The sequence below is a fragment of the Panicum hallii genome, chromosome 3 (assembly GCF_002211085.1).
Source record: "Panicum hallii strain FIL2 chromosome 3, PHallii_v3.1, whole genome shotgun sequence".
Classification (NCBI taxonomy): domain Eukaryota; kingdom Viridiplantae; phylum Streptophyta; class Magnoliopsida; order Poales; family Poaceae; genus Panicum; species Panicum hallii.
Genome location: NC_038044.1, coordinates 1,799,245 through 1,823,226, shown reverse-complemented (window position 1 = coordinate 1,823,226; position 23,982 = coordinate 1,799,245). Strand labels below are relative to the sequence as shown.

The following is a 23,982-nucleotide window of genomic DNA, read 5'->3' as shown; positions in this document are numbered from 1 at the left end:
CCCCGAACTGGACGCGGCCGTGATTGTATCTTGGGCAGGAGCCTCGGCGAAGAATGATTCGTGGCCCGGCAGAACGCTGCCAGGGAGCACCGTCCATCCGTGACTTTTTGCGCGCAGTGATGATCCTGCGTGCAGAGCTAGGTAACCTGCTTTGGATATATACGGGAGGATGGTCATGAGACGACTGCAGATGCAAAGGCGAAAGCGGCCGCTGGACGACGACATCTTTGCGACGGTACGTTGCTCGTGAGGCGTCATGATGACCCTGGAGAGCTTTGGAGGAGCTAGCCAGGCCCATGGAAGGAGAACTGCAACTACGAGAGCGTTCACACTTTTGCTGGCCCGTGTGTACGGACCGCCGGGGAGGGTCGTCGTCCTCCCTCGTGCTGGCGCCTCCCACACTAAACCGGTAAATCCTCAAGCACGCCGCCGGCCTCAACAATCAACGCCATGTCCGCCAGCAAGGTGGTCCGCCACACCGTCGAGGCGTCGAGCATGGGGGCCGTTCGAAGCAGAGCCGGAGAATCAGCATCCCGGGGGCGCCGGGCGCGTCGAACACCGGGGGCGGAACAGATGTCGCCGTGGGGGGGCTGTCCTCCTCGCAGCCGACGAGTCTTCACGACGGTGCGGTGCCATGGTGGCGGAGGTGCGAGAAACACCGGAAGAGGCGAGGGAGGAGACGCCGGCGCCGGCGGAGACGGACGCGCGCGGCGCTGGGTATTTTGCGACCGGGTCCTCGGTCAGAGGCGGCGACGGCTGAGCTGGGCCAAAATACCCGTGGCTATTTTCTGAAAGAGACCCTAGTATTTGAGGATACGTTTAAACACACCTCCGAATCGGATGGCTGATCCAATCTGGAGGGGTACTTTAAACCGTTGGATTGAGGATGTGCGGGCCACGACGGCGCGGGCCAAAGGGCCAGCGGCTATTTTGCAAAGAAAAAAATCCGATTTATACGTTTAAACTATCGTAAAATTTGATTTTGAACCAGATAAGAAAGATCATCCAACTATCCAAATTTATCCGGTTTTGACAGATAGATAGCCTATTTTATCCGATTTTATAGTTAAAAGTTGAAAATCGAACTTTTACAATAATTTAAGATATAAATCGGACTTTACCCTTTTACAAAATAGCGACTTAGTATTTCGCGGTCCCTTCAAACATGGCCCAAATCGGGTCGTGATCCGATTTTGCGTGGGTTTGAGCCGTTGGATGGCTACTGCGCGGCCCAGATCGAGGAGGGTAGAGACGGCACGATGGAATTTTACAAAACTAACCCTCCATCGACGAGGCCTGTCAAGCGGGGCGGTGAACTAGGCGGAGCGCCCGCGGCGACTGGCCGGCCGTCACGGGTCGCCACCGCTGCTCCCTTCGGGTCTGCCCCTGAATGATCACTACCTCTGCAAGGCGGGAGGACGCCTCCATCCCCTGAGCTTGAGGGCGGTCTCTGCTGTCGCCGCCTCGCTCTAAAGTTCCCCGTGGAGTACGCCGCCGGCCTCGACCGCGTGTTCGCTGGTAAGCTGTTCCACCTCGTCGTCGAACACATCCGTGGAGCGCCACGACCTCAACCGCATGCTCGTCCATGAAGATGGTGAGGCAGAGCTGCAGGGCCCGGTTTCAGAGCAGACGAAACCAAACGTTTCTTCTCCAGGTACAGGATTTCATGAAGAACCTTCCATGGCTTCGCCCTCTCTTTCGGAACAGGCAGAGCCCCGTAAGAGTCTTGCTAATGGACAACTGAAGCTGCATGGCCTCTGCAAAGTAGATGAGTATGTAGGATCTGGTTGTCTTCCAGCAACCGGTCGTACTCATCAAGGAGAAGCTCTTCCGACTGCTTCTGCGACGCGTTCACATGGGGCCTCGATCCGGTGCCGATGCCTTCCTCTCGTGTTCTTCGGTCTCGGATTCCAGCTTCCTCATGCTCTCGTTGAGCTTTGCAATCTCCCGCCGGAGCAACTTCACCATGGGACGAAGACGCCTATATTGGGACGCAATTGCACTAGGGCGGACCGGCCGGGCACACGACCCGCTGTGCCCAGTGGTGGGCCCACAAGCATTCCTGTACACGTACGTGTAGGTGATGATTGGCCGCGGCACGGGCACTGCACGAGCTGATGAGCGTGCGTAGGAAAAGGCTAAAGCCTACTAGAGATGGTCCGAGAGCTCATACTCTCCGTCTTCGGCACGCGCGCGAGCGCTCTCCTTTGAAGGCGGGCGAGCAATGGCAAGCTCCTTTCCACGCCGCCGTCTGCGCGAGCCGGCGCCGGCGTGGACGGCATCCCGGCCAGGGCAGAGAAAGGCGGAGCGGGGCGCGTGGGACCACCCGGTGATTATTCGGACGCGCGGCGCAGGTTCCCAGAGAGATAGAGAGAGAGAGAGAGAGGGGATGCGATTCGATTCCACGTAGCTCCGGCCCTCGAGCGACCGGATCCCGAGGGAGCTCGCTTCATCCAAAGCTTAGACCCGACCTTGCCATGTCCTCGTGTTGACCAGGTTAAGTAATACCGGCCCCGGTGGTCCGGTCCGGTCGGTGTATCCTGCCCCGTCGGGTCTCATGCGATGTACGCCGGCCGTGGCAGGCACAGAATACCCGTAACCCGTTTCATGTCATCAGATGATGGATGCACCAGAGGGTTCGTTTAGAACAACAACTAAAATAAATCTAGTCGACTTTGCCTCACAACCCTCCCCTGGATGGACCGTGCCGTCTCAATCTCAGTACGGTAACTTTTGAGCCAGTTCGGCGATTAAACAAGCACTTTGCGACGGTGCCTACGCGTAACCTATAACACACAGCGGAAGCACCTACATGGTCTAGGCTCTATCATAGTAACACACTTTTATGGAAGTTTCATAGATATGTAACCCAATTAAATAAGATGCCACATCAGTTAATATGGTACTATAGTAAAATATCTGTGAAGAGATATACTACATGAGTAATGAGTAGTTTTATCTTTTATGCAATGGTGCATTGGTATTTTTCATTGTTTCCAATACGCTGGGAATCGAGTGAAACTCCTAGTCAAAGGGTATGTGTTTCATCTCCATACGTTGTAGCGTCTCTTATTGGTCACTTAGATGTGGGATCTAAATGTTAAGATGCTATGGTTGGATTGGGAGGGAGAAGAAGGTTTGAGTCACCACAACAAAAGATGGAGCATGTGATCATATATAACGCAATTTAGGGAACCGAACACAATATTTCATAATACAAAATGCGCTATGCAAATAACCAAACACCACCACATGCACATTGCACAAATTTGGATCCACCAGCTAATTGGCAGCTAAGCTAATTTTAGCTATGGTGGATCAACCTAAGCTAATTAGAGCTCATCGGCTAATGAATTAGCCGGTGGATCCAAACCGGCCGGACCTTAGAGCATGTTCAAGAGTGCCTAAAAATTAGAGTTCCAAAATGCTAATTTTGGGATCTTGCCAAAAACTATTGGGAGGAAAAAATAACTCATTCACCAACAGTACCCAAAAGTTAGTTCCCAAAAAGATTTAATTGCTGCCATATCATCCATCCGTGGGCCCATCATTTTATATTCCTCATGATTGCCCCTCGCCTTTCCCCCTATCCGTTCCCAGTAGGCCACCGCTGCTCTTCTCTCTCCTTTGTTCTTTATTTTTCATCAAACAAATCATCAAAAGCTCGATCTTCCTATCCTCCAAGCTTGGCCAAATATCACTGTACTTCTTTCTCTCAACTGAAGCACCCAATCGGCAGCTAGTAGCTCTCCTCTTCCTCTCTAATCTGAGCTCCACAGCTACAAGAGCCCAGCATGCCTGCTCCTGATCTCTGTTCCTTTTTGCACTACTTCCAAATCAAAACAGCTAGCCAAGCACTAAAACCACTCACGCCATCTTCCTCGTCTGGATTACTTCCAACCAAAGTAGCTCGTGCTCCTCCCTCCCTCTATTCTTCTATACATCGAGCAATCAGTGGTTTTAGATCGGAAGTCAAACCGCATCTTCCGGATCGAGCACCCTGCGCCACATCTTTTATCCCTTCTCTCTGCATGAGCAAAACAGGCAGCCAGCCGCAAGAGCAAGTCAAGGTGATCTCTCTTCCGCACTAGTCGTCCTCCACCTGCAAGCCATGGCGGCCTGAGCAACGCGACACCAGCACTGCGCATAGAGGACGGATGGCAAAAGTCCCCTTTTGCCGGCGTCGCCCCTAGAGACTTGCGTGCCTGCAGGAGGAGGACGGAAGGGGAGAAGGGAAAGTGGCGTGTAGGGAAGACATCACGCAGAGTCGCGGACGGGAGAAAAACCGACGGAATCGGCTGATTGAGAGCACAAGCTAGCGGCGTAAAAGTGGCTCGGTTGGCCGCTACTATTGGGCGCGCGCAAGAATATTGGACACCGTTTTTGGCACCTGTTGGAGCTAATGTTTTGTGTTTGTTTTCAGAATTGATTTCTAGTAATACATTTTGAGCACCGTTGGAGATGCTTTTAGACTAAACTGTAAACTTATTGGGCGTAACGCAGACTTCCAGGGAGCACAATCAACCAAACACACTCTCTTCTACTCCACTGTATACTACATTTCTACTGCCTTGTACAACTACACGTGTCACCACTATGGCAACCTTTGCCCTGCGGGTACTCACGTACGTGCTCCCTTTTATTTTGTTTTTCCACCCGTACTCGCCGCAGCGTAGCATGCATGCAGGTAAACTGCTGGGGAGGACGGTCAAAGTCAACACCGTCGACAAGCCGCAGGGAACGGAATGATGAGCGAGCCCTCCCACCAAGGACAAGGAGAAGCTCACCCAGCTCAACGCATCACGTGGCCCACCCATTTGACCCCACCAATTAACCGCCCCTGGGCCCACTCCCCCCGTCTGGCTGGCCCGCCCCGCCCGTTTCCCTTCACCCAGATCGCGCATATAAAACGGCGGCGTCCACTCTCCTTCCTCCCTTCACCGGCGCCGTCATCTCCATCACGCACAGAGCCACATGCACAGGAGAGCCAGCTAGGCCAGCCAGCCACACTACCACACCGCACGATGTCGTCGGCGTCGGCGTCCAGGACCCGGCGGGGCGGGAGCCTGCAGTTCCCGGTGGGGCGGTGGCGCCACGTGGCGGTGGTCGACGCCGGGTGCGGCTGCCGCCCGCGCCGGGCTACCTCGCGCCTGCTTAGCCAGCTGCCCTCCTTCCTCCGCCCCTCGCCCAAGCCCCCGCAGCAGCCGCCGCGGAGCAGCTCCCGCTCCTCGTCGGGCTTCTTCCCGTCCTCGGCCTCCACCGCCTCCTCCTCCGCCGCCACCTTCACCACCACCCACTCCTCCTACTCCAACTACTCCGCCTACTCCTACTCGGGCGCCGCCTACACTGCCGCCACCACCAAGAGCAAGAAGCAGCACGACCCGCCGGCGTCGACCAAGGCGCTGCCGCCTGCTTCGTCCTCCCACGTGGCGGCGTCCAGGAGGAGGCAGCAGGGCAGGAGGAAGAAGAGGTACGAGAAGATGGGCGCCGCAGCAGGACAGGAGGAGGACGACGTCGGCGTGGCCGTGGAGAAGGAGTCCTCCGACCCGCGCGCCGACTTCCGGGAGAGCATGGTGCAGATGGTGGTCGAGATGGGGCTGTGCGGCTGGGACGACCTCCGCTGCATGCTCCGCCGCCTGCTGGCCCTCAACGCCCCGCGCCACCACGCCGCCATCCTCGCCGCCTTCGCCGAGGTCTGCGCGCAGCTCACCGCGCCCCCGCCCCCGCCCCCGCCCCCGCCCCCGCCGCACCCGGCGTACCACGCCTACGACTACCACTACCACTACTGACCAGCCGACGAGCTGGTTCGCCGCGCCGCTCCACCAGCGGCGTCGTCAGCGACCTCCTGCACGTTCCGGAGGTCTCGAGATCCTGGCACCACCCGTGTGCTGCCTGCGCGCTCGTGCTGCAGAGTGCTGTACAGTCACCGGTGGTGACAGGATCTCGTAGTACTAGTACCATCAGGATTAGTAGTACCTGTTCCTTGTGTTCTAGCTGCAGTAATCCGTCAGGTGGGTTCAGCTTCATTAGTTTCTGATTTTCTCGCTGCTAGCTTGGAATAACTAAGCTGGCTTGCTGGGTGTTGCAGTGTGCTTGTTTCAGTGTGTTCGGCTGGCCTTTGGTTTTGGATGAAGGTCTCTGAAAATGTAGAAGTGTGCTAGTTTAGCAGCAGCAGCAGCAGCTCTGCTTTGTTCTTGCTTGGCAAAGTATATGTAACTTGCTGTGAAATGTTTGAGGTGTTCGTTCATGCATAATAACGCATGGCAATTGCTAGTAAAACGATTTGTTATTGTTATCCACTACATACTTGTCTTCTGAAGCAGTAGTTATTCAGCGATGAATGGTGCCTACAGGCTACAACCCCCAAGCAACCATGGTTCAACGGTACTACCATTTGGTGGTTAAACAAAAAGGTTCCACCGTACTACCTCTTGGTTAACAGGCTGGAAGTAATAAATTGTGATGCCCTGGTGTCTGCCTGATGCAGCGACGCGTAGTTACTGCTACCTGAGAAACCATCTGAATGTGCATTCATCGTTGAAACAGAGCGCAGGGCCCATGCTGGCGTCGGTCAGATCTTCATATCAGTAGGTGAAGGTGAAGCGCTGAGACGGGCATTAACGTTACTGTGCACACTCAGGCGTCGTGCCTCGTTCAGGCGCTCTGTTTTGTTTTTACCACCACTTTACGGGCACTCGCTGAATACATGTACCCTTTTTTTTTCTGGAACGTACAGTGAATATGTACTTGTCGAACTGATTCAGGTACTTGGCTCGCGTCATTTGTTTGAGGTACTTAGAATCATGCCGGTTTTGTTGCAGTAAAAAGGATCCATCATGCCATTTTTTGTTGCAGTAAAAAGGATCCGATCCATCATGCCATTTTTTTGTGGAATTTTTAGCTGTATTTCTCGCTCGTGAACCACCGGCACTGCTCCATATACGTACAGCACAGGTATAGGAGTACACTCCATCTTCAGGAGGTGGTACTACTTGTCCCTATATTTCTTGCTTTCTGGAAGGAGGTGCGTGCGTGCGGCAGCTTACGGCCTTGTGCTTTGAGCCCCGGAGGAGCTTTTCAGGAGCTCAGGCGAGCGAGGCCTTGGGCACCTCTTCCTCGTTCCTGTCCTGGGCAAGCACAACACAAAGGGTAGCACGCATGATGATGATGTATCTGCAGTTGGGTTGAGCACGATGATGAGCTTTGCCTGACGTGCATGCGCGCAGCCGCAGGCGCCAGTGATCATGCATGCAAGTTTTTTTTTTTTTTGCTAAGTTGATGCAGGGCAAGTTGAAGTCCTTCTCCTGGGCCGTATCAGGTGCAGTTGTAAGCCCACGTAGAGCCCATGCGTCTCCTTTTGGCTCGGTCCAGCCCAAACTGCACCGGTCAGCAGAAACGGACACGGACCGGATCACCGGCAGGAACAGCTGCGCAACGCCATTGGTTGATTGCGTTGACCCTTGTTCTGGGCGCGACGCTCCTGGATCGATGCAGCAGCGGCAACGTCCTTCCTCCGTCCACCTGCATTCTGCAAGCTGGCGGAGGAGAGGATGAGGTCCACGAAATTCAGCTCACCACCAACGATCGATGCCATTCCTACGAACCCGATCCACTCGTCAGCCATCAGTCAGGGACACTGGGGTAACCAAACCATGCAAGCAGCAAGCAGCAGTAGAAGAATTCGTCTTACCTCTTCTCCGTACGACTAGAGCCTGGCGTTAGTTAGAAAACCAGGACGGGCTTGAGGGGCTCGAGGGGCGCTTACTGAATCCGGACACACAGTTGAGCCTTCTTGGAGTCTGCTGGGTGCCTTGGAACGAGGGAAAAGCCGGCACTACTGCGCTCAGGATCACGCACCATAAAACGGATGCGATTCGAGGTCGGCTCACCACGCGTGGCTCCCCGTGCCAGTCCACGGGCTGGAAAAGGTTCCTGGTTTCAGAAGCTTCTCCTACTGAGCATGACCATGTTCCCAGCGGCTTCCACGGAAGGATCTTGTCGCACGCCGCGCGCCATGGGAGACTGCATGCCGCGGCTTGTAGTTTCACACTAATAATAATGGGAACATGCACCGCCCCGTCCAGAAACGGTTCGGGCCTTTTGATGAGGACGACCTGCGGCCTGGTTAAACAAAAGAGTCGAGCTCAAAATCTTAGGCTACGGATTAGCGCTAGGAGTCGTCGTCAGGGCTGATTTCGAAAAATTATGAGCAGCTAGCTCATTGCCCAGGTCGTCCTCATCAAAATTTTGAGCTTAGGAAACATACCTGATCCCTACCCTAATACTGCTGACTAGGTCCGGCAGATGAGGTGGGCCGCACCGATGGTCCGATCCAATGCACGCGATGCACCCACTGGTCTGTTCGCGTCGCCCGCCACAAGTTGGGCGCCTCGATCGCGGCCGGCTGGACCGTAGTGCCGCCAGCGCCGGAGCAAAAATCCATTGACGACGGATCAGTGGCGTGCGCCGGGCCACACACGAACTGCTCACCCTTTAATGGAGATCGGAAGGGAGGGTCCGGCTGCCCGATCGGTCTGACCCGTCGCGCGGGCCTCACCCTCACCGATGGCTCGCGGCGACGGCGACATGTCAGGTCCTCCGCCCGCCCGCCTAATTAATCAGAGCCTCATACTGTGCGTCCTACTGCTACTGCCCGTGTACATGTATGATGTGCGCATGCGCATAAATACAGGCACATGCCCGCTCTCCACTAGTGAGCCTATTAAATGGCGGGCATGCCTGCCTGCCCACCTACCGGATCATCAGGGAAGGGAACAGGTGACGCCGTGAACAGGGCCGGTGATTAGTGACTAATGAAGGGGAGTAACTAAGCAAGAGGATACCGTAAAGGTGCTCCATGAATTGTTCCTGAAGCTAAGCTGCTCTCGCTGCATTGAATTGTCAGCAATGAGCTTGCGTATCTGATCTCTACCCATGCAACTAATGTATTACCTTCCCATACATCGCATTGCATCATTTGCATTGGATCCTTCCCACGGTCCCACCGACCACTTCTCCTACTACCACTAAAATAAAACGAGCTCGAGAAGAAAACCTACCCCGATTAATCATCTTGTCGTTAATTTGCTTGGTTAATCATCAAAACACTAACCAGCACCGGCACCGGCAGCCGGCAGCAAGCCATCGAAATCGAAATCGCTTGCTAGGCGATCGATTGCGGAACACGCAGGGGAGCACTAGCCGCGGCAAGAGCTCGAGCAGCACTACTGGCCTTCTCCTCCTCCTCCACGTCGTCCTGGATGTCGGGCCCGGCGGCGCACGAGGACGACGACGAGGAGCAACAAGCGGCGGCTTCGTTTCCTCCGCCGCATTGCGCCGCCGCCGCTGCTGCGGTCGTCACAGCTGTAGCAGCAACAATAGCGGCGTCGCCAGCGGCACTGGTGGTAGTGGCCGCTGTGCTCGTGCTCGTGCTCGTGCTGGTGGTGCAGCGGCTGCCGGCGGACGCGCTGCCACTGCTGCTGCTGCTGCTGCTGCTGGTGCTTGTGCTCGTCTCGGCGGCGGTATCAGAGGGGGAGGAGGACGCGAGGCCGAGGAGCAGGTCCACGAAGGCGTCCACGATGAGGTGGTGGTGCTGCTTGCCGTTGATCCGGAGGTACCAGGCCAGGAGCTCCTCCAGCGCCGCCCAGTCGCGGAGCCCGTGCACGGACACCATCTCCTCCATGGACGCGCGGAAGTCCCCGTACGGGTCGCCCGAGTCCACCGCCACCGCCACGCTCCCCTCCGCTAGCGATTTCGACGGCGCGGACGGCTGCCGCGTCTTCGCGTCGTCGCCGTCGTCCTCTGGCTCTGGGTCGGGTAGCGTCACCGTCTTCGTCTTCGCCTCCGCCGCCGGGGGCGCCTTCCTCGACGGCGACGGGGCGGCCGTCGCGAGGATGGAGTTGGAAGCCGGCAGCGGGCCCGGGTCGAAGAAGAAGCGGTCGGTGGACGTCCGCCCCAGGCTGCGGATCACGGCCTCCGACCACTCCTCGGACGCGGTGGTGGTCGAGAAGCTGTCGACGTCGTCCAGCAGCTCACCCTCCTCCTCGTCGTCGTCGCCGGCGAGGGAGAAGAAGTCGACGTCCGCGGCGGGGTCGTCCATGTAGACCGAGTTGACCGTCTTGTACATTTCGCCGGGCGCCGCCCCGCGGACCATCAGCTTATTGTTCCCGGTCGTGGCAGGGCCGCCCCGGCTGACACCGGCTGCTCCTGGCGTCGTCGTGCAGCAGGGCTCCCCGCCGCCGGAGCCGGCGCGGAAGGACGCGGTCCGCGGGTTGGTCCCGCAGGGCGGCCACGGCCACGGCGGGGGCGCTGGGCCGGCGGCGGGGGAGGAGTCGACGGCGAGCCTGGAGAAGATGGAGACCAGGCCTTTCCTGCCCATTTTTCGTGGTGGATGGATGGATGGATGGAACGATCGACGGAATGCACGCAGTGGAGTGACGATGGATCGAATGGAGTCCCGAGCTCGAACGAATTGAGGAAGGTGCGCAGAGGGAGAGGGTGAACGGGGAATTGAAGAGGTGAGCTCGGAAGTGGTTGAGGAGGCGGAGCGGAAGGAAGGAGGAGAGCGAGCGGAGCTCGGCAGGCTGGGCGGGTGGTGCAAGGTGAGCGCTGGCTGACTGGCTGGCTGCAATTAAGGGAGGAAGGGAGGAACATGGGGATGGGCCCGTGGCTCATGCATGTGCCCGTACTTGCTCTGTTGGTTGGTTAGACCCTAACGGGGACTGGCCACCATTGGGCGCAAGAGACGACGACCGTGCCAAATTTTTTTTTTGACAATACTGCAACTTGCGTAGCACATGATAGGGGCTAGGGAGGGAGGTCAAAATTTTGGCATGTCAAAAATATGGCCACCAAAAGGCATACTATGGTCCTTCCGTTTCTGACCACCGAGCCCCACTTGGAGCGACGTAGCACATCAACAACGCACACCAATGCCTCTCTTTCCTTTTTATTTGGACCTGTTTGTAGCGTTTATGAAACTAAAAACACATGATTTCTAAGATGCCGGAACATCCTGTTCATCTTTTCTATGCATGCACTTGTTTTCACTGCCTTCTCCCGTCGCGTCGAGCCATGTGCATATTGCAATTGCAGTGATGTTGCTGGATGGTTAACCATGGCAGGTTCGCGTCCAAAGATATCTTTACACCTTTCTGCAACCGAACTGCTTCGCCGTGTATCTGCATGCACGGCGAGAGTAGTAAAAGCTCACGCCCCGCTGGTTGGTGGGCGGAGCGCATTGCAGCGAGCGAGCGGCGTTGCTGCAGCAGCTGCACCGGGCGCGGCAATGTTTCATTCCGAGCCGGCTGCTGCCACAGTGCGTCTGCGTCACTGTGCGCGCCCGGGCAGCAGGCAATCTTTGCGTGCGGCGGCCTGCGGCGAGCAGAGCAACAGAGCATGCTCTTGAAGTGGTTCGAAATAGCAACGGATTTTTTTTTGATTTATTCCGCGTCCTGACCTGACGCGGGGATTTGCTTGTCGATCTGCTGAGCTCTCTGCGAGACAGTGAGAGTGCGAGACTGATCGCCGGTCACCGTCGATCCATGTGCCTGGTTGTTTTTTTCTTTTACAGCATTCGACAGCCCCGCATGCTGCGAATAATAATTGCTGCACGCTGCAGTTTCGTCCGCATAAAAATAAATATACGTTTTTAGGGGGGGTCTGACCAAATAATACTAATATACCCCTCCAGCATTTCATTCAATTCAAACTTGATGCTGCATAATTGAGTATAGAAGAAGGTGTCCTGGCTAGAAGCTCTGTTCCGTCATCCGTGGATGCGGAATACGCGGAGACAAGGGCTAGTACTGCACGCTACAGATTTATGAGCAAGATAAAATAGAAGATTCGCAAGGCATGTTTGAATTCGTGCATCCCTTTGATTTTAGTTTTATTTTTTTTTCCAGTTTGTGTCTACGATTCAAATTTCAATTTTCTCCCAGTTTGTTCTAACGGTTCTCTTCTGAACTCCCATGGTCCCGACGATCCAAAGAACAAGACATTATCGGCCAAGCTCCTTTTTTTTTAGTTTTCACCATCCGCGTGAAGATAACATCTTTACTTTTGCAGAAAATTGCATAGGAACAAGTAGGACGTATCGATAAAATCAAGGATTTCAGGTGGCATATTCGCATACAAATCGCAAGTTACCGTGCCATTTATTTGGAGGTCTTGGAAGGATCGCATCAACGATGGAAACCCCAGAACAGCAGGCGCCAGTAGCTCTGGCCGCGGAGGTCAATTTCATACCGTCCAAAAACAAAATATCGAGCGAGTGGTGGCGCCAAACGTGACGGCGATCAGACGCGAGAAATTAAAAGCGGGTGTACCCCGTACTAGGGAAATCATGCAGAAGGGCTGACGCGGTGTCGTCCGCTGGTCATGCAATCTCCATGAAATTCTGGCAATCTCCAAGCGCTTTGGCGACGCTGCACGCCCGCAACCCATCTCCTTGGGCCTTGGCGTCTTTCGCGGCGCCGGCCGCCCGCTATTGTACACTCAGGGTACTCAGGGTATGTTTGATTCTTAGGACTAAAATTTTAATCCCATCATATTGAATATTTGAACATTAATTAGGAATACTAGCCTATCAATCCGTGTTCCCCCCACGGCTAATTAGAATTAAGATAAAAATAAAACTTATAGCTAATAGTTATAATTATCTATCTCACGCTATCTTTCATCTATTAAATATTCTCACACATACTCTAAAATACATATTTATCATTATCTAGTTGCAATAGATTTTATTTTGCATCACACTTCCATATGTGTTTGATATATATTTAATTGAACTATTTGTTTGTAAATTGGTATTATTATCTCTTTCCATCATACATGAAGATTTTTATATAAACGACAACATAAATAATATATTAATAATTATAGAAATAGTAGTTTATAATTTATATTGGTGCACTTTAATATTTTGTTATAATTATATAATTTAGATTCACATCTAGGGTTATTTTAACTTTTAATAATGATATAATTTATATGAAAATTTAGGGGGTTGTTTGCATTATTTTTACAATGGTATGGGTGGATAATTTACACAAAGATTAGAGGGTTATTTTAGATTTTCTTTATAATGGTAAAGGTGAGTAATTTAGATACACGTATAGGGGGTTACTTTAGTCTATTTTTATAATAGTTGTTAGGAAAGACAACAGATTGATGGCATATTGATGGTAATTTAGAATCATTAGAGTTGTCATATTGCTAGCAGGATGTTTCTATTTTTTTGAGAATTTTTAGGATTTCTAATTTTTTTAATTGTCCACCTAGGATTCTTGGTGACTTTTGGCTAATTAGCATAAATGGGTTCGTCTCGATAATTAACCGCGACTTATGATAATTAACTGCGACTTATGCAATTAGTTTTATAACAGTCCATCTAATCGGTGTCCAAAGAGAGCACTGTAGCCAAACGGATGGTCGAGCCATACCAGTCGTCTCGTCTGCTAGCTGCATCCCAACCATCGATTCGCCTGAATGGAGTAGCATTTGCAGGCGCCTGGATGGCTATGGCTTTCTGCAGCAGGAAGCGTTAGTTATTGATCCAAGATTCAGAGCCAGAGAGTTCAGAGTTTCAGGCCCCGATGGCATGGAATGATTCGCGACCTGGATTGCTAACCGAAGACAATTAATTAGCATTCCAGGCATGCATCGACTATCAGCAGTCTATGACCCATCGTGCACCACATGTTGTATATGCATGCAGATGCGCATCAGCTTGAGATTCACATGTATCGACAGAGAGATCGATGCCCTTCGGCCACAGGGACCGTGCTTTTTTCGTTCCGCACGTGATCGTCGCGCCCATGGATACGGCTGACTGCACGAAAACAACATCCTGCGCCGAGTGGTATTTGTTGCAGTTGCAGTGTGCTATGCCAGGCTGAGAGAGAGGTGAAGCAGTCTCAGAATTGCCGGCGGCAGCGTGCGTGCTGTCTTGGAATGCTCTCGCTCTTGTTCGTAGGCGCAGTTAGTTTGACCATGTTCAAGATCACGCTCCGATCAATGTACAGTTACGACTCCGATCCAGTTCGGTATTGTAATATCTGTAGTTACCAACAAGAGTTTTATCAATTTTGTGGACATACAAATACTCTCACCAGAAAGTTATTAACGGAGTAGTTAGTTTAATTTCTGTCGATGGCGCTGCAAACTGCAGGATTACTACTACCACTGAGATTGAGAAGATCTGAAGATCCTTCTTCCTTGGCGTCATCGATCAGTGCGGCCGGTGAGCGTGCTATTATTGGAACTAGCTATAGTTAATTATTGGCAAGTGTACACATGGCTGTAGGTAGGTAGGTAGGTATGCGCATGATTTCATCCGAAGGACGGATCGAACTGCCTAATACCACGTTTAATTTCTCTCCGTGGATGCATTCGTACGCACTACACCACAACACCGCAACAGCAACGGACGGACCGTCGTTATAAGCCGTTATACCGACGGACAGTCCGTCGGTAAAAACTTTTACCGACAGACAACTCCCGTCAGTGCTAGTCCCGTCGGTAAAAGTTTTTACCGACAGACTGTACTTATACCGACGGACCATCCGTTAGAATAGCATTTACCGACGGACTATGCGTAACTAGTTATACCGACAGACGCTTTGATGTTAAAAGTTTCTTTACCGACGGACCGTCCAACGCGATAATTCCAATTTTAAAAAAATAAAAGCTCATTTAATTGCAATTTAAATGGTACATTGAGAATATTCATTCATCAGGTCTCAACATAATTCCAGACAAGCCATTAGCAAGCCAACAAAAAAGCCAAGATAATTTACATCGGTGAATATATATAGGACATCATCCATACAAGCCAAGAGTCAAGATAACAGCTAACATTTCATATATCTATGGTTCAGCTGTATAGCCATTAGCATTTGTTGTACAAAAGATATCATATTAAGAGGTTTAACCTTCCATCAAAATCACACATGAGACAAGTTGCTGTGATTCCTCAGTGGTGTCATCACAGCCCCAAAAGATCCACTGAATTCACCTCAGCCTCCAACAAACGATCTGGCACAAGTATTGGCTTGATGTTGGTAATTTTGCTACTTTTACCATGTCAACTAGTTAATTAGCAGCGCCTTGTGATTCCTACAAATAAAGATCAATACGGAATAATAATCAGCCCGATTTTAATTAATGAGTGAACATGAAGAAATAATCATGATCGAACAATAAAGTAGATCAATTAGGAAATAATCTAGACCATGAGAAGGTTTTGATGCCCTATCGTCGCAAACCTTTAGCTGTCACATGCAAAATCAGTTAGGAAATGCTGGTTACTCCTCACAAATCAAAGAAACAAAGGAAAAATAAAGCCCAATTAATTATTACCCTCTTGTATGGCCATGCAATTGACATCATATCTGCATCAGCCATAGTTTCCATATCATCATAAGGGCGAGGCAGCATTGCATCTCTTTTGAGCACCACATTCACAATAACTTCACAAAATTGCTTCCCAAGAGGCTGACCTCCTAATATGGTGTTTGGATTAGTTGAAATGACAACACCCCTAGCTACAGCTTGTGATCTCAGCATAGCATATAGTATGACAGTCTTTCCAACCTGTTTTGGATGATGCAATTATTTGAAAAGGGTGATGGATGACCCGCTGGAAAATGACAAGTAGAAATTTTGCTGCAGGACAAGAAACTTACAAGGGAATCATGTGCATAGCGATGGCCATCATCAACACATGGTTGGGATGCCTTGTTCATGGCAGGCACTAATGGAGCTGTTGCATGCTTTTGGATAAGCAACTTCTCCCCATCAGAAAGGTCATAATCTTCATTGTCTGTGCAATTACCTGCTTCAGCTCTAGAATTATTTTGATGTGACTCATCTGCAGCTTCTTCAGGCCTCGGATTCTACAATGAGATAGTTTAACAAGATGGAGGAATATGTTACAACACAATAGTCAACTTATAGCAATGGCTGCAAACACATGCTGAATTCAGATTGCTTGTCGAAATGGAACACCCTTACCACTTGGTGTCGTGAAGTAGAACCATGTTGTGAGTTGGATTCATGATTTTGCCTTTCTCGTGCCAGCCTTTCCTCAAGCATTTGCTCCTCTAATTCCTTAACACGTTGTTGTAGGGCTGCTCTCTCACTTTCAGCTTTTTCACGAGCAAGAACTTCCATTTGAATCCTTGTTGGCACGTATGACTTCAACTCCGGCGTACCAATATCTTGGGGAGTTGGTCCTACGCCCAATACACGAACACGTCCTTTTGGCTCCTTTAATCCGCAAACAATAGCGTATGCATCGCCTTGCTGAATTGTTTTGTCTACCAACTCAGGATAGACTTCAAGAATGTCTTTAATTTCATCCTGTACACATGAAAGCAATATCTCATTTGTGGATGAAGCAATGTCGGAGGCTGACTTTTTTCATGTACAGAACTTACAATTTTTGGTGCCGCCTGCTTTGAAGGAACCCCATTTTTTCTTGTATGTGTTTTGACAAAGACTTCATCTCTTCTAGCCGGACGCCCAAGTTCCTCACCCTATAATGATTTTACTACTTAGCAGAAATCACAATGCTCAAAAATACTATCATGAATAATTAATGTGAGTGCTATGTTACATTACCAGTTTATGCCTAGTAGAAGCATGGCTAACGCTGCCAGATGTATGAAGGAGCTGCAACTTTGCACGGCATGCTTTTGCCCGTTCCGTGCGAGCCTATGATAGGAATTGTAAAAATTTACATACATTTTGAAGAATACAAGATCCATTTGCAAGTTATGAGACAAAGATTATTCACATGTTACTTACTTTAGATTCATCAGACCTCCAAAAGTTAATAAGATATTTCCAATCATTAGGATTTACTCTTCCATCATTTCTTCCCATCAGCTCCTTGTCTGTTAATGTCTCATCAAAAAACTTCTCTTTTAATTCTGCCTTAAACCCCTTCCATTTTAATCCACATGTAGTCATAAACCACTTGAAAGCAGCATCACCTATATCATAGACTTCCTAATTTGTGATGAAAAAAATCAGCAGAACATCATGAAAGAAAGGAGTGCAATAAGATGCTACTATGGCAGCTAACAATTTAGTACAATATGGGAAAAATTCAGAGCCATATATTGCTGCTACCTTTATATTTTCCCATACTTCCAACTTCTTTTTTGCATCAACAAGCCTCCAATCATCACACCCAAGTGGTAGTGTACTTCTCACCTGAATCCCAATAGCACCAGCAAGCCTCCTAGAATTTTCCCCAACCGGCTGTCCATATTCATTGAGCATTATTTTAATTTTAGGCATGTGAGGTGTTCTGGAAAATATATCATCCAATCTACTGATACCCCTGCCTTTCTTCTTTTGTGGTTCCAGATCTGTAAATATAAGTTTTAAACAAATGGAAACATAATTTCATAGGTTGCTATTTAAGATGCAATAAGATGAAACAATAGAAGTTACAGGACCTTCATTGTCACATAAGAAATCTCCATTTGTTTCATGGTCTAGATCATGAGAAATCTGCTCGTCTACAGTCTCAATATTGTTTCTTCGTGACCTTGATCGTAAATTATGACCTTCAGTTGCTGCATCACTTGTTTGGTCAATTTTCTGGAAGAAAAAATATAAGTGTGAATTAGTTGTCTAGAAAAAAAACATGATGATCATAGGTTCAAGATTAAGTGAATAGGCTAACCTTTCTTCTTTTGCTAGGTTGCCTAGGGGGCACCAAGGTGTTCATATGAGGAATTTTTAGAGATTCCAGCCTTTTCTTAATTTCTGCCATGTTTGCAATTCTTTGCTGCTCATGCTCAGGAATGGAAGAATCCTGATTATTTCTTCTTACGCTTGACATTTTTCCTCCTACAAAAGATTTGAAACATATTAGCAAACTGAATGAACACTATTTTCAAAGTAATCAGTAACAAAATATAGCAGCCACGTTATTCAACAAACAAGACTTACTTCTTAGTGTTTTTCCTAGACTTTTTAGGTTCAACAATTATACTATCTATATCAGTCCGAACAGCAGGGACAACCCCGTTAATAATATCCACAGTCACATTGCCTTTTAGGTCCTGCAATGGCACAACCAGTCCATTACCATTATCTAGGTGCTCACTCTCTAAATTATCCATATCATAAAAATCCCTTGGTTTTGACTGAAGAACAGCGGCCCACTCAGTATCTATTGGATCAGGAACATAGAAGACTTGAACTGCCTGTGAAGCAAGAATAAAAGGTTCATCTGAAATTTTTTCGCCTGTATTGAATAAATACCTAAAATTGACACTGGTAACCCCGAACTGATCGGTTTTCACCCATTTGTCCTGCACACGATTGTCAACCCAATCACACTTGAAAAGAACCACATTTCCTTTGTGTTGATAGTTCAGTTCAACAATCTCCTTTATAATACCATAGTAAGTCTTGTTTCCTAGTATGATGTTATCCTTATTGCCCCTTTCAAAGCATTCTGACTCAGCAATCAGAGCAACCCCACTATTTTGAACAGACCTACCATCATCATAAGATTTTGTATGGAAATCAAATCCATTTAGTGTGTAGCTACTATACTTTCGTGCGGTCATCATTGGTGCCTTAGCTAAAATTTGTATCTCATCTGATGCTTCCTCACCTATTTCTTCCACCTGTGATTATAAAATACTACTGTTAAGGTAGCTATGATGTTCATCTCAAATAATGTGTGCCGTCTTCCTAGTTACTTACATGCGACCTAAGCCACTCATGAAAGGATTCATGCTGCATGCGGTTGATGTCTCGTTTGTTTCGAAGACCAATTGAAGATAGATATTGATCATGCTTGCTGCAATGGTAATTTTATAACTTTACCATGAAGAGAAAACTAAAATATGATTTTAAATAAATGAGATAACTTACTCCAAGTATGGTCCTATATTGGCATAGTTGAACAAAACATATCTATGTGCTTGCAGCCATGTCTTGTAGTCTAAGCTCACCGTACACTTTCCAGCCAAACCCCGACCAAAACTGTGAAAGAAAGTAGTTGTACTGCAGTTCTCTACTTGCTGCCTGTCATCATTTCTAACTTGTCGACTAAATTGAGTCTCACTATGTAAATAGCGAGCACAAAGGTTAAGGCTCTCATAAAACAAATGCCCCTCCATAATTGATCCCTCAGGATGACTTTTCGTATGAACATCACCCTTACACCTCATCAAAAACCTGTACGCATATAATAAGCTCAAAATGTTGTAAAATAATATGTACAATTGTTTTTTTTACTACAATTCAGCATGCCTAAGGGGAATTACCTCTCAACAGGCCACATGCTACGAAAATGTACAGGACCAGCAATTTTTGCTTGGGCAGGAAGATGAACCATCAAGTGTACCATGACGTCAAAGAAAGATGGAAGAAATATAGCCTCAAGAAGGCTCAAGGTTTCAGCTATATCAGCCTTTAAACTCTCCATATCAGTTATTCGAATAACTGGTGAGCAAATTTTCTTGAAGAAGTTACTAACACGAATCACTGCAGCACTGACTATTTCTGGTAATATTTTCCTCACAGCAAGTGGCATTAAGTGTTGTAGAACAATGTGGCTCTCATGACTCTTCAGCCCAAACACCTTTCTTTCATTGACATGAACATTGTGTCGTATATCAGATGCGTAACCAGCAGGGAACTTTACCCCTTTAAGTACTTCACAAAATAATTTCTTCTCATTAGGACTCATTGTGTATGGTGCAGGTGGTAAATAAAGTTGGCCATCAACATCAATAGGGTGAAGATCACTTCTAATACCTAGAGCTTGAAGGTCCAATCGAGAATTCAAATTGTCCTTAGATTTCCCATCGGTGCCCAGAAATGTATTAACAAAGTTCTCATCCATATTTTTTCCTATGTGCATGACATCAAAATTATGTCGCAGCATCAATTCTTTCCAATAGGGAAGTATGAACCAAATAGATCTTCTTTTAAAAATTACTAATGGCTCCCCCTCCTTGCGTCTCTTGCTTGCTGGTTTCTTTCCAGATGGATCCTTCCCAAAAACTGTAACAATATCTTTTGTACACTCTAAAATTTCCTCACCGGAAAGTGGAGTAGGTGCTGGCCTAAGTTCAGTTGAACCAAATTTATCAACATCAAACCTAAATGGATGATTTTCATGCAAGAACCTACGATGACCCATATAGCAAGTCTTGGTACCATTACTAAGTCAAAATGAACATGTATGGTAGTGGCAATCAGGACATGCTGCTTCACCAGATGTTACACAACCTGATGCATAGCCTAGACCTGGAAAATCAGTGATTGTCCACAATATTGCAGCACGCAGCTGGAAGAACTCCCTCTTGGAAGAATCATAAGTTCTGACTCCATTTTCAAACATATCTAGCAAATCATAGACAAGGGGCTGAAAATAAACATCCATATCACTACCAGGAGCGTGCCGACCAGGAATCAACAAAGAGAGGATGAAGTTTGATTGCTTCATGCACATTGAAGGTGGAAAGTTGTATGGAATACAGATACCAGGCCAAATGCTGTAGCTAACATTCATGCCCCTATATGGATTAAAACCATCGGTGGCAAATGCTAAACGGATATTGCGGCTGTCTGAAGCAAATAGTTGATGTTTATCATCAAAGTCTTTCCACAGAGGAGAATCAGCTGGATGCCTAAGTAAATCATCCTTTGTTCGCCCCTCATCATGCCATCTTGTTAGCTTTGCTATTTTGGAAGTCAGGAACAATCTTTGGAGCCTTTTCTTTATTGGAAAGTAGCGGAGAACCTTGCTAGGAACCTTATATACATGTTTCCCATCTAGACTCTTCCTAACTGATTTCCACCTTGAAACCTTACATTTTGGACATGAATCTGAATCTACATGGTCCTTCCAATACAGGATGCAATCATTTTGACAAGCATGAATACTAATGTACCCAAGTCCTATGGATTTAATCAATTTCTTAGCCTCATAGTAGTTTCTAGGTAGAGATGAAGCCCCAGGTAATGCATCATTGAGTAGATCAAGTAATAGGTCAAAACTTTTATCGGTCCATCCTCCATGAAGTTTGATATGAAGCAATCTAATGAGGAAACGAAGCTTTGTATAATTCTTGCATGTAGGGTACAGCTCTTGACTATTTGCTTCTACCAACTTATGAATCTTTCGTAGATCATCACTAGGTTGCGGAATAGAAGTGTTGTCTTCAAAATCCCCTCTATCATCTAATCCACAAGCTAGGTCTCTAAGCAATTCAGATATTTCATCTTCTTCACTAGACTCATTGTCACTATTCCCATGATTCACATTAGAGGTGTTTGCTTCTCCATGTAAGTTCCATGTTGTGTACCCTTTTACAAACCCATCACATATCAAGTGCTCACGTACATCACTTGCATCTCTCCAAAATGAGTTAATACACTTTCTGCAAGGGCATAATATTTTTTCTCCTACGGCTGAATTGGTAAATGCATAAGCTAAAAAACCGTTCACCCCTTGCAAATATGCCCTTGTGTGCCTACATGCAATTTATTAAGTTAAGTCACATATTAACTTGACAACACTTTCGCATCTTTGAAATAGTTGTGATGTACCTAGCCTCATTGTTGATCCAGGTTTTATCCATCCGACTTTATGGAGATGAAGCTGCTTCTAAATTATATCTTTTAACACTAAACTATTGCACAACAGATAGCACAGACAAACAGTAAGCATGAAAGCCAATGCAACAATCAGTAATAGGCATGAGAGAAATAAAACTTACTGTTACACACAAGCTCCTTCACTTAATAACTTCTCAGCAACAAAGGTTGGTTGCTATGAGTGTTGCAGATGCTCCAAAACGATGTGCGAGCTGCTGACAATGTTGTAGAGGCAATTCAATATAAGTCTAAAAAAATTTGGCCATGAGAAAGAAAGATGGAAATATGTAGTACATGCATTATCATATCTTGCAACCAAATTAATTAGCATTTTATATCAAAAACAATGGCATAGCTTTATTACCTTAATGGGACTTCAGAAGGCCAGCAATGCGGCGGCCACCTCCAGATAACACCGTTGGGGAGGATATAGGTTCAAAAACTGAAAGTAGGAAGCAAGACATAGATCCATAAGAAGATTCAAAATAAAAGTCCTCAGCAGCAAGGATACGACAATATCAACAAACATTGAGCTAATAAGGGTGCATAAACTAATAGTACATCTGAAATCAAGTCTTATCACAAAATTGTACAGATGGCTAAATCAGCACACAAAACTGCATTTATGTAACCACCAAATGAATCATCAAATAAATCACACAGAATTCTCTCCAAGTACTAATAATCTAAGGATCCTATGGCATCATGCATCAACTCGCAACATCATACAGAATTCACCAACTCCTATTACTGTAAGTAATGCATCATCAATTTCTGCTACCACCTTCTAGAACTAAGCATAAACTAATCCTGAAATAGAGCAATCGAACAGGCCTGCACTACCATCTTTCAGCATTGCCTACCCCATACGCGCTCGATCATATATGCAATGAAAACAAACTAAACTACAATAATCGCTCAATTAAACACAGAGCAAACAATATGCACAGGAAACCTGCTATATCCACCATAGATCCTACCAAATCCTAGCACTGAACAAGAGAAATAGCTGGGATTATGAGGGGAAATACCAAATCCTAGCACTGAACAAGAGAAATCCTTCACGACGGCGTGGCTGAGCTGGGGTGGGTGACGGCGCGGGCGAGCAGACGGGGATGGATTGCGCGAGAGAGATGGGGGCTGGGTCACGCGGACGGCCGGGGGCAGGGAGCGCGCGCGACGAGAGGCCAGCGACGGCGCGCGCGACGAGCGGCCGGCGACGGCGCGCCCGAGCGGCCAGCGACGGCCCGCACGACGAGCCGGGCGACAAGCGGCCGGCGACGGCCCGGGGCGCACGAGCGGACAGGGACGGCCCGGCGCGCCCGAGCGGCCGGGGACGGCCCGCGCGACGAGCGGCCGGCGACGGCCCGGGGCGACGAGCGGCCGGCGACGGCCCGGGGCGACGAGCGTCTGGCGACGGCCTGCGCGACGAGAGGCCGGTGACGGCCCGGGGCGACAAGCGGCGACGGCCTGGGGCGATGAGCGGCGACGGCCTGGCGCGACGAGCGGCGACGGCCCGGGGCGACGGCCGGCGACGAGCGCGCCTGAGCGGACGCTGGGATGCGTGCGAGCGAGATGGGGGAAGGTGGCGGCGCGCTGCCTGCTGGTGTGTGGCAGGCAGAAGGGGGCGGGAGTGTGTTTTTTCAGCCCAAGAGAGCAGAGTTAGGTCCAAAAAGCGGGCGCACAAGCCCGCGCGCGGAAATATTTGGCGCTAAAATTTGTTACGTTTTACCGACTGACTGCCCGATGTAATATCAGGATTCACCGACAGATCATTCATTGGTAAATATATATACATTTACCGGCGGACCGTCACTCGTTAAAACAGGAAGCACCGACAGATCGTCCATTGATAAGTTTTACCTGCAGACTGTCCATTACTATTAGTGCACTTTTACCAACTGACTCCTGTCGCTAATACTGTGTTGTGGTGTAGTGACGGCCAACGGAGATGCTTGTCCGTCCAATGGCTAACGTGAACACAGATGCAAAGTGCAGTGCAGGGCTGTTTCTGCATTAGCCGAATTTTCACCCTAACGCAACTTGTCTGTTGGCAGCTAGCCGTGGCTCTTGCTGTGCATTGGCAACGATCTTCCGCTGCAGGCATATGATGCACGGCGGATCGCTGTAGCGGCTACCAGTCACCGTCGGATGCATGTGTACGTACTACCCCACTGATACTGCTGTGCCGGGAGCAGAGATCTGCTACTTAGCTGAGGAGCTTGCAGCTTCCATGACGCGCGGGTGGATCGACGTAAGACATGCAGGTCCGTCTAGATCGGTTTGGAGGTTGGAGCTTGTTGCTACTTTGCTAGCGTGCTGCTGTCCGTATACCTG

The 23,982-nt window shown here is 48.8% G+C and overlaps 2 protein-coding genes across 2 annotated transcripts; one reads left to right on the top strand and one right to left on the bottom strand.

Annotated features, from left to right (window-relative positions):
* Positions 1-5,024: 5,024 nt before the first annotated feature.
* On the top strand, positions 5,025-5,789 carry LOC112884391 (transcription repressor OFP8-like). The gene has a single exon (XM_025949771.1). The coding sequence runs from the start codon at positions 5,025-5,027 to the stop codon at positions 5,787-5,789; it is 765 nt and encodes a 254-aa protein (XP_025805556.1).
* Positions 5,790-8,872: 3,083 nt separating this feature from the next.
* LOC112887469 (transcription repressor OFP13-like) lies at positions 8,873-10,153 on the bottom strand. The gene has a single exon (XM_025953645.1). The coding sequence runs from the start codon at positions 10,151-10,153 to the stop codon at positions 9,164-9,166; it is 990 nt and encodes a 329-aa protein (XP_025809430.1). The 3' UTR covers positions 8,873-9,163.
* Positions 10,154-23,982: the final 13,829 nt, after the last annotated feature.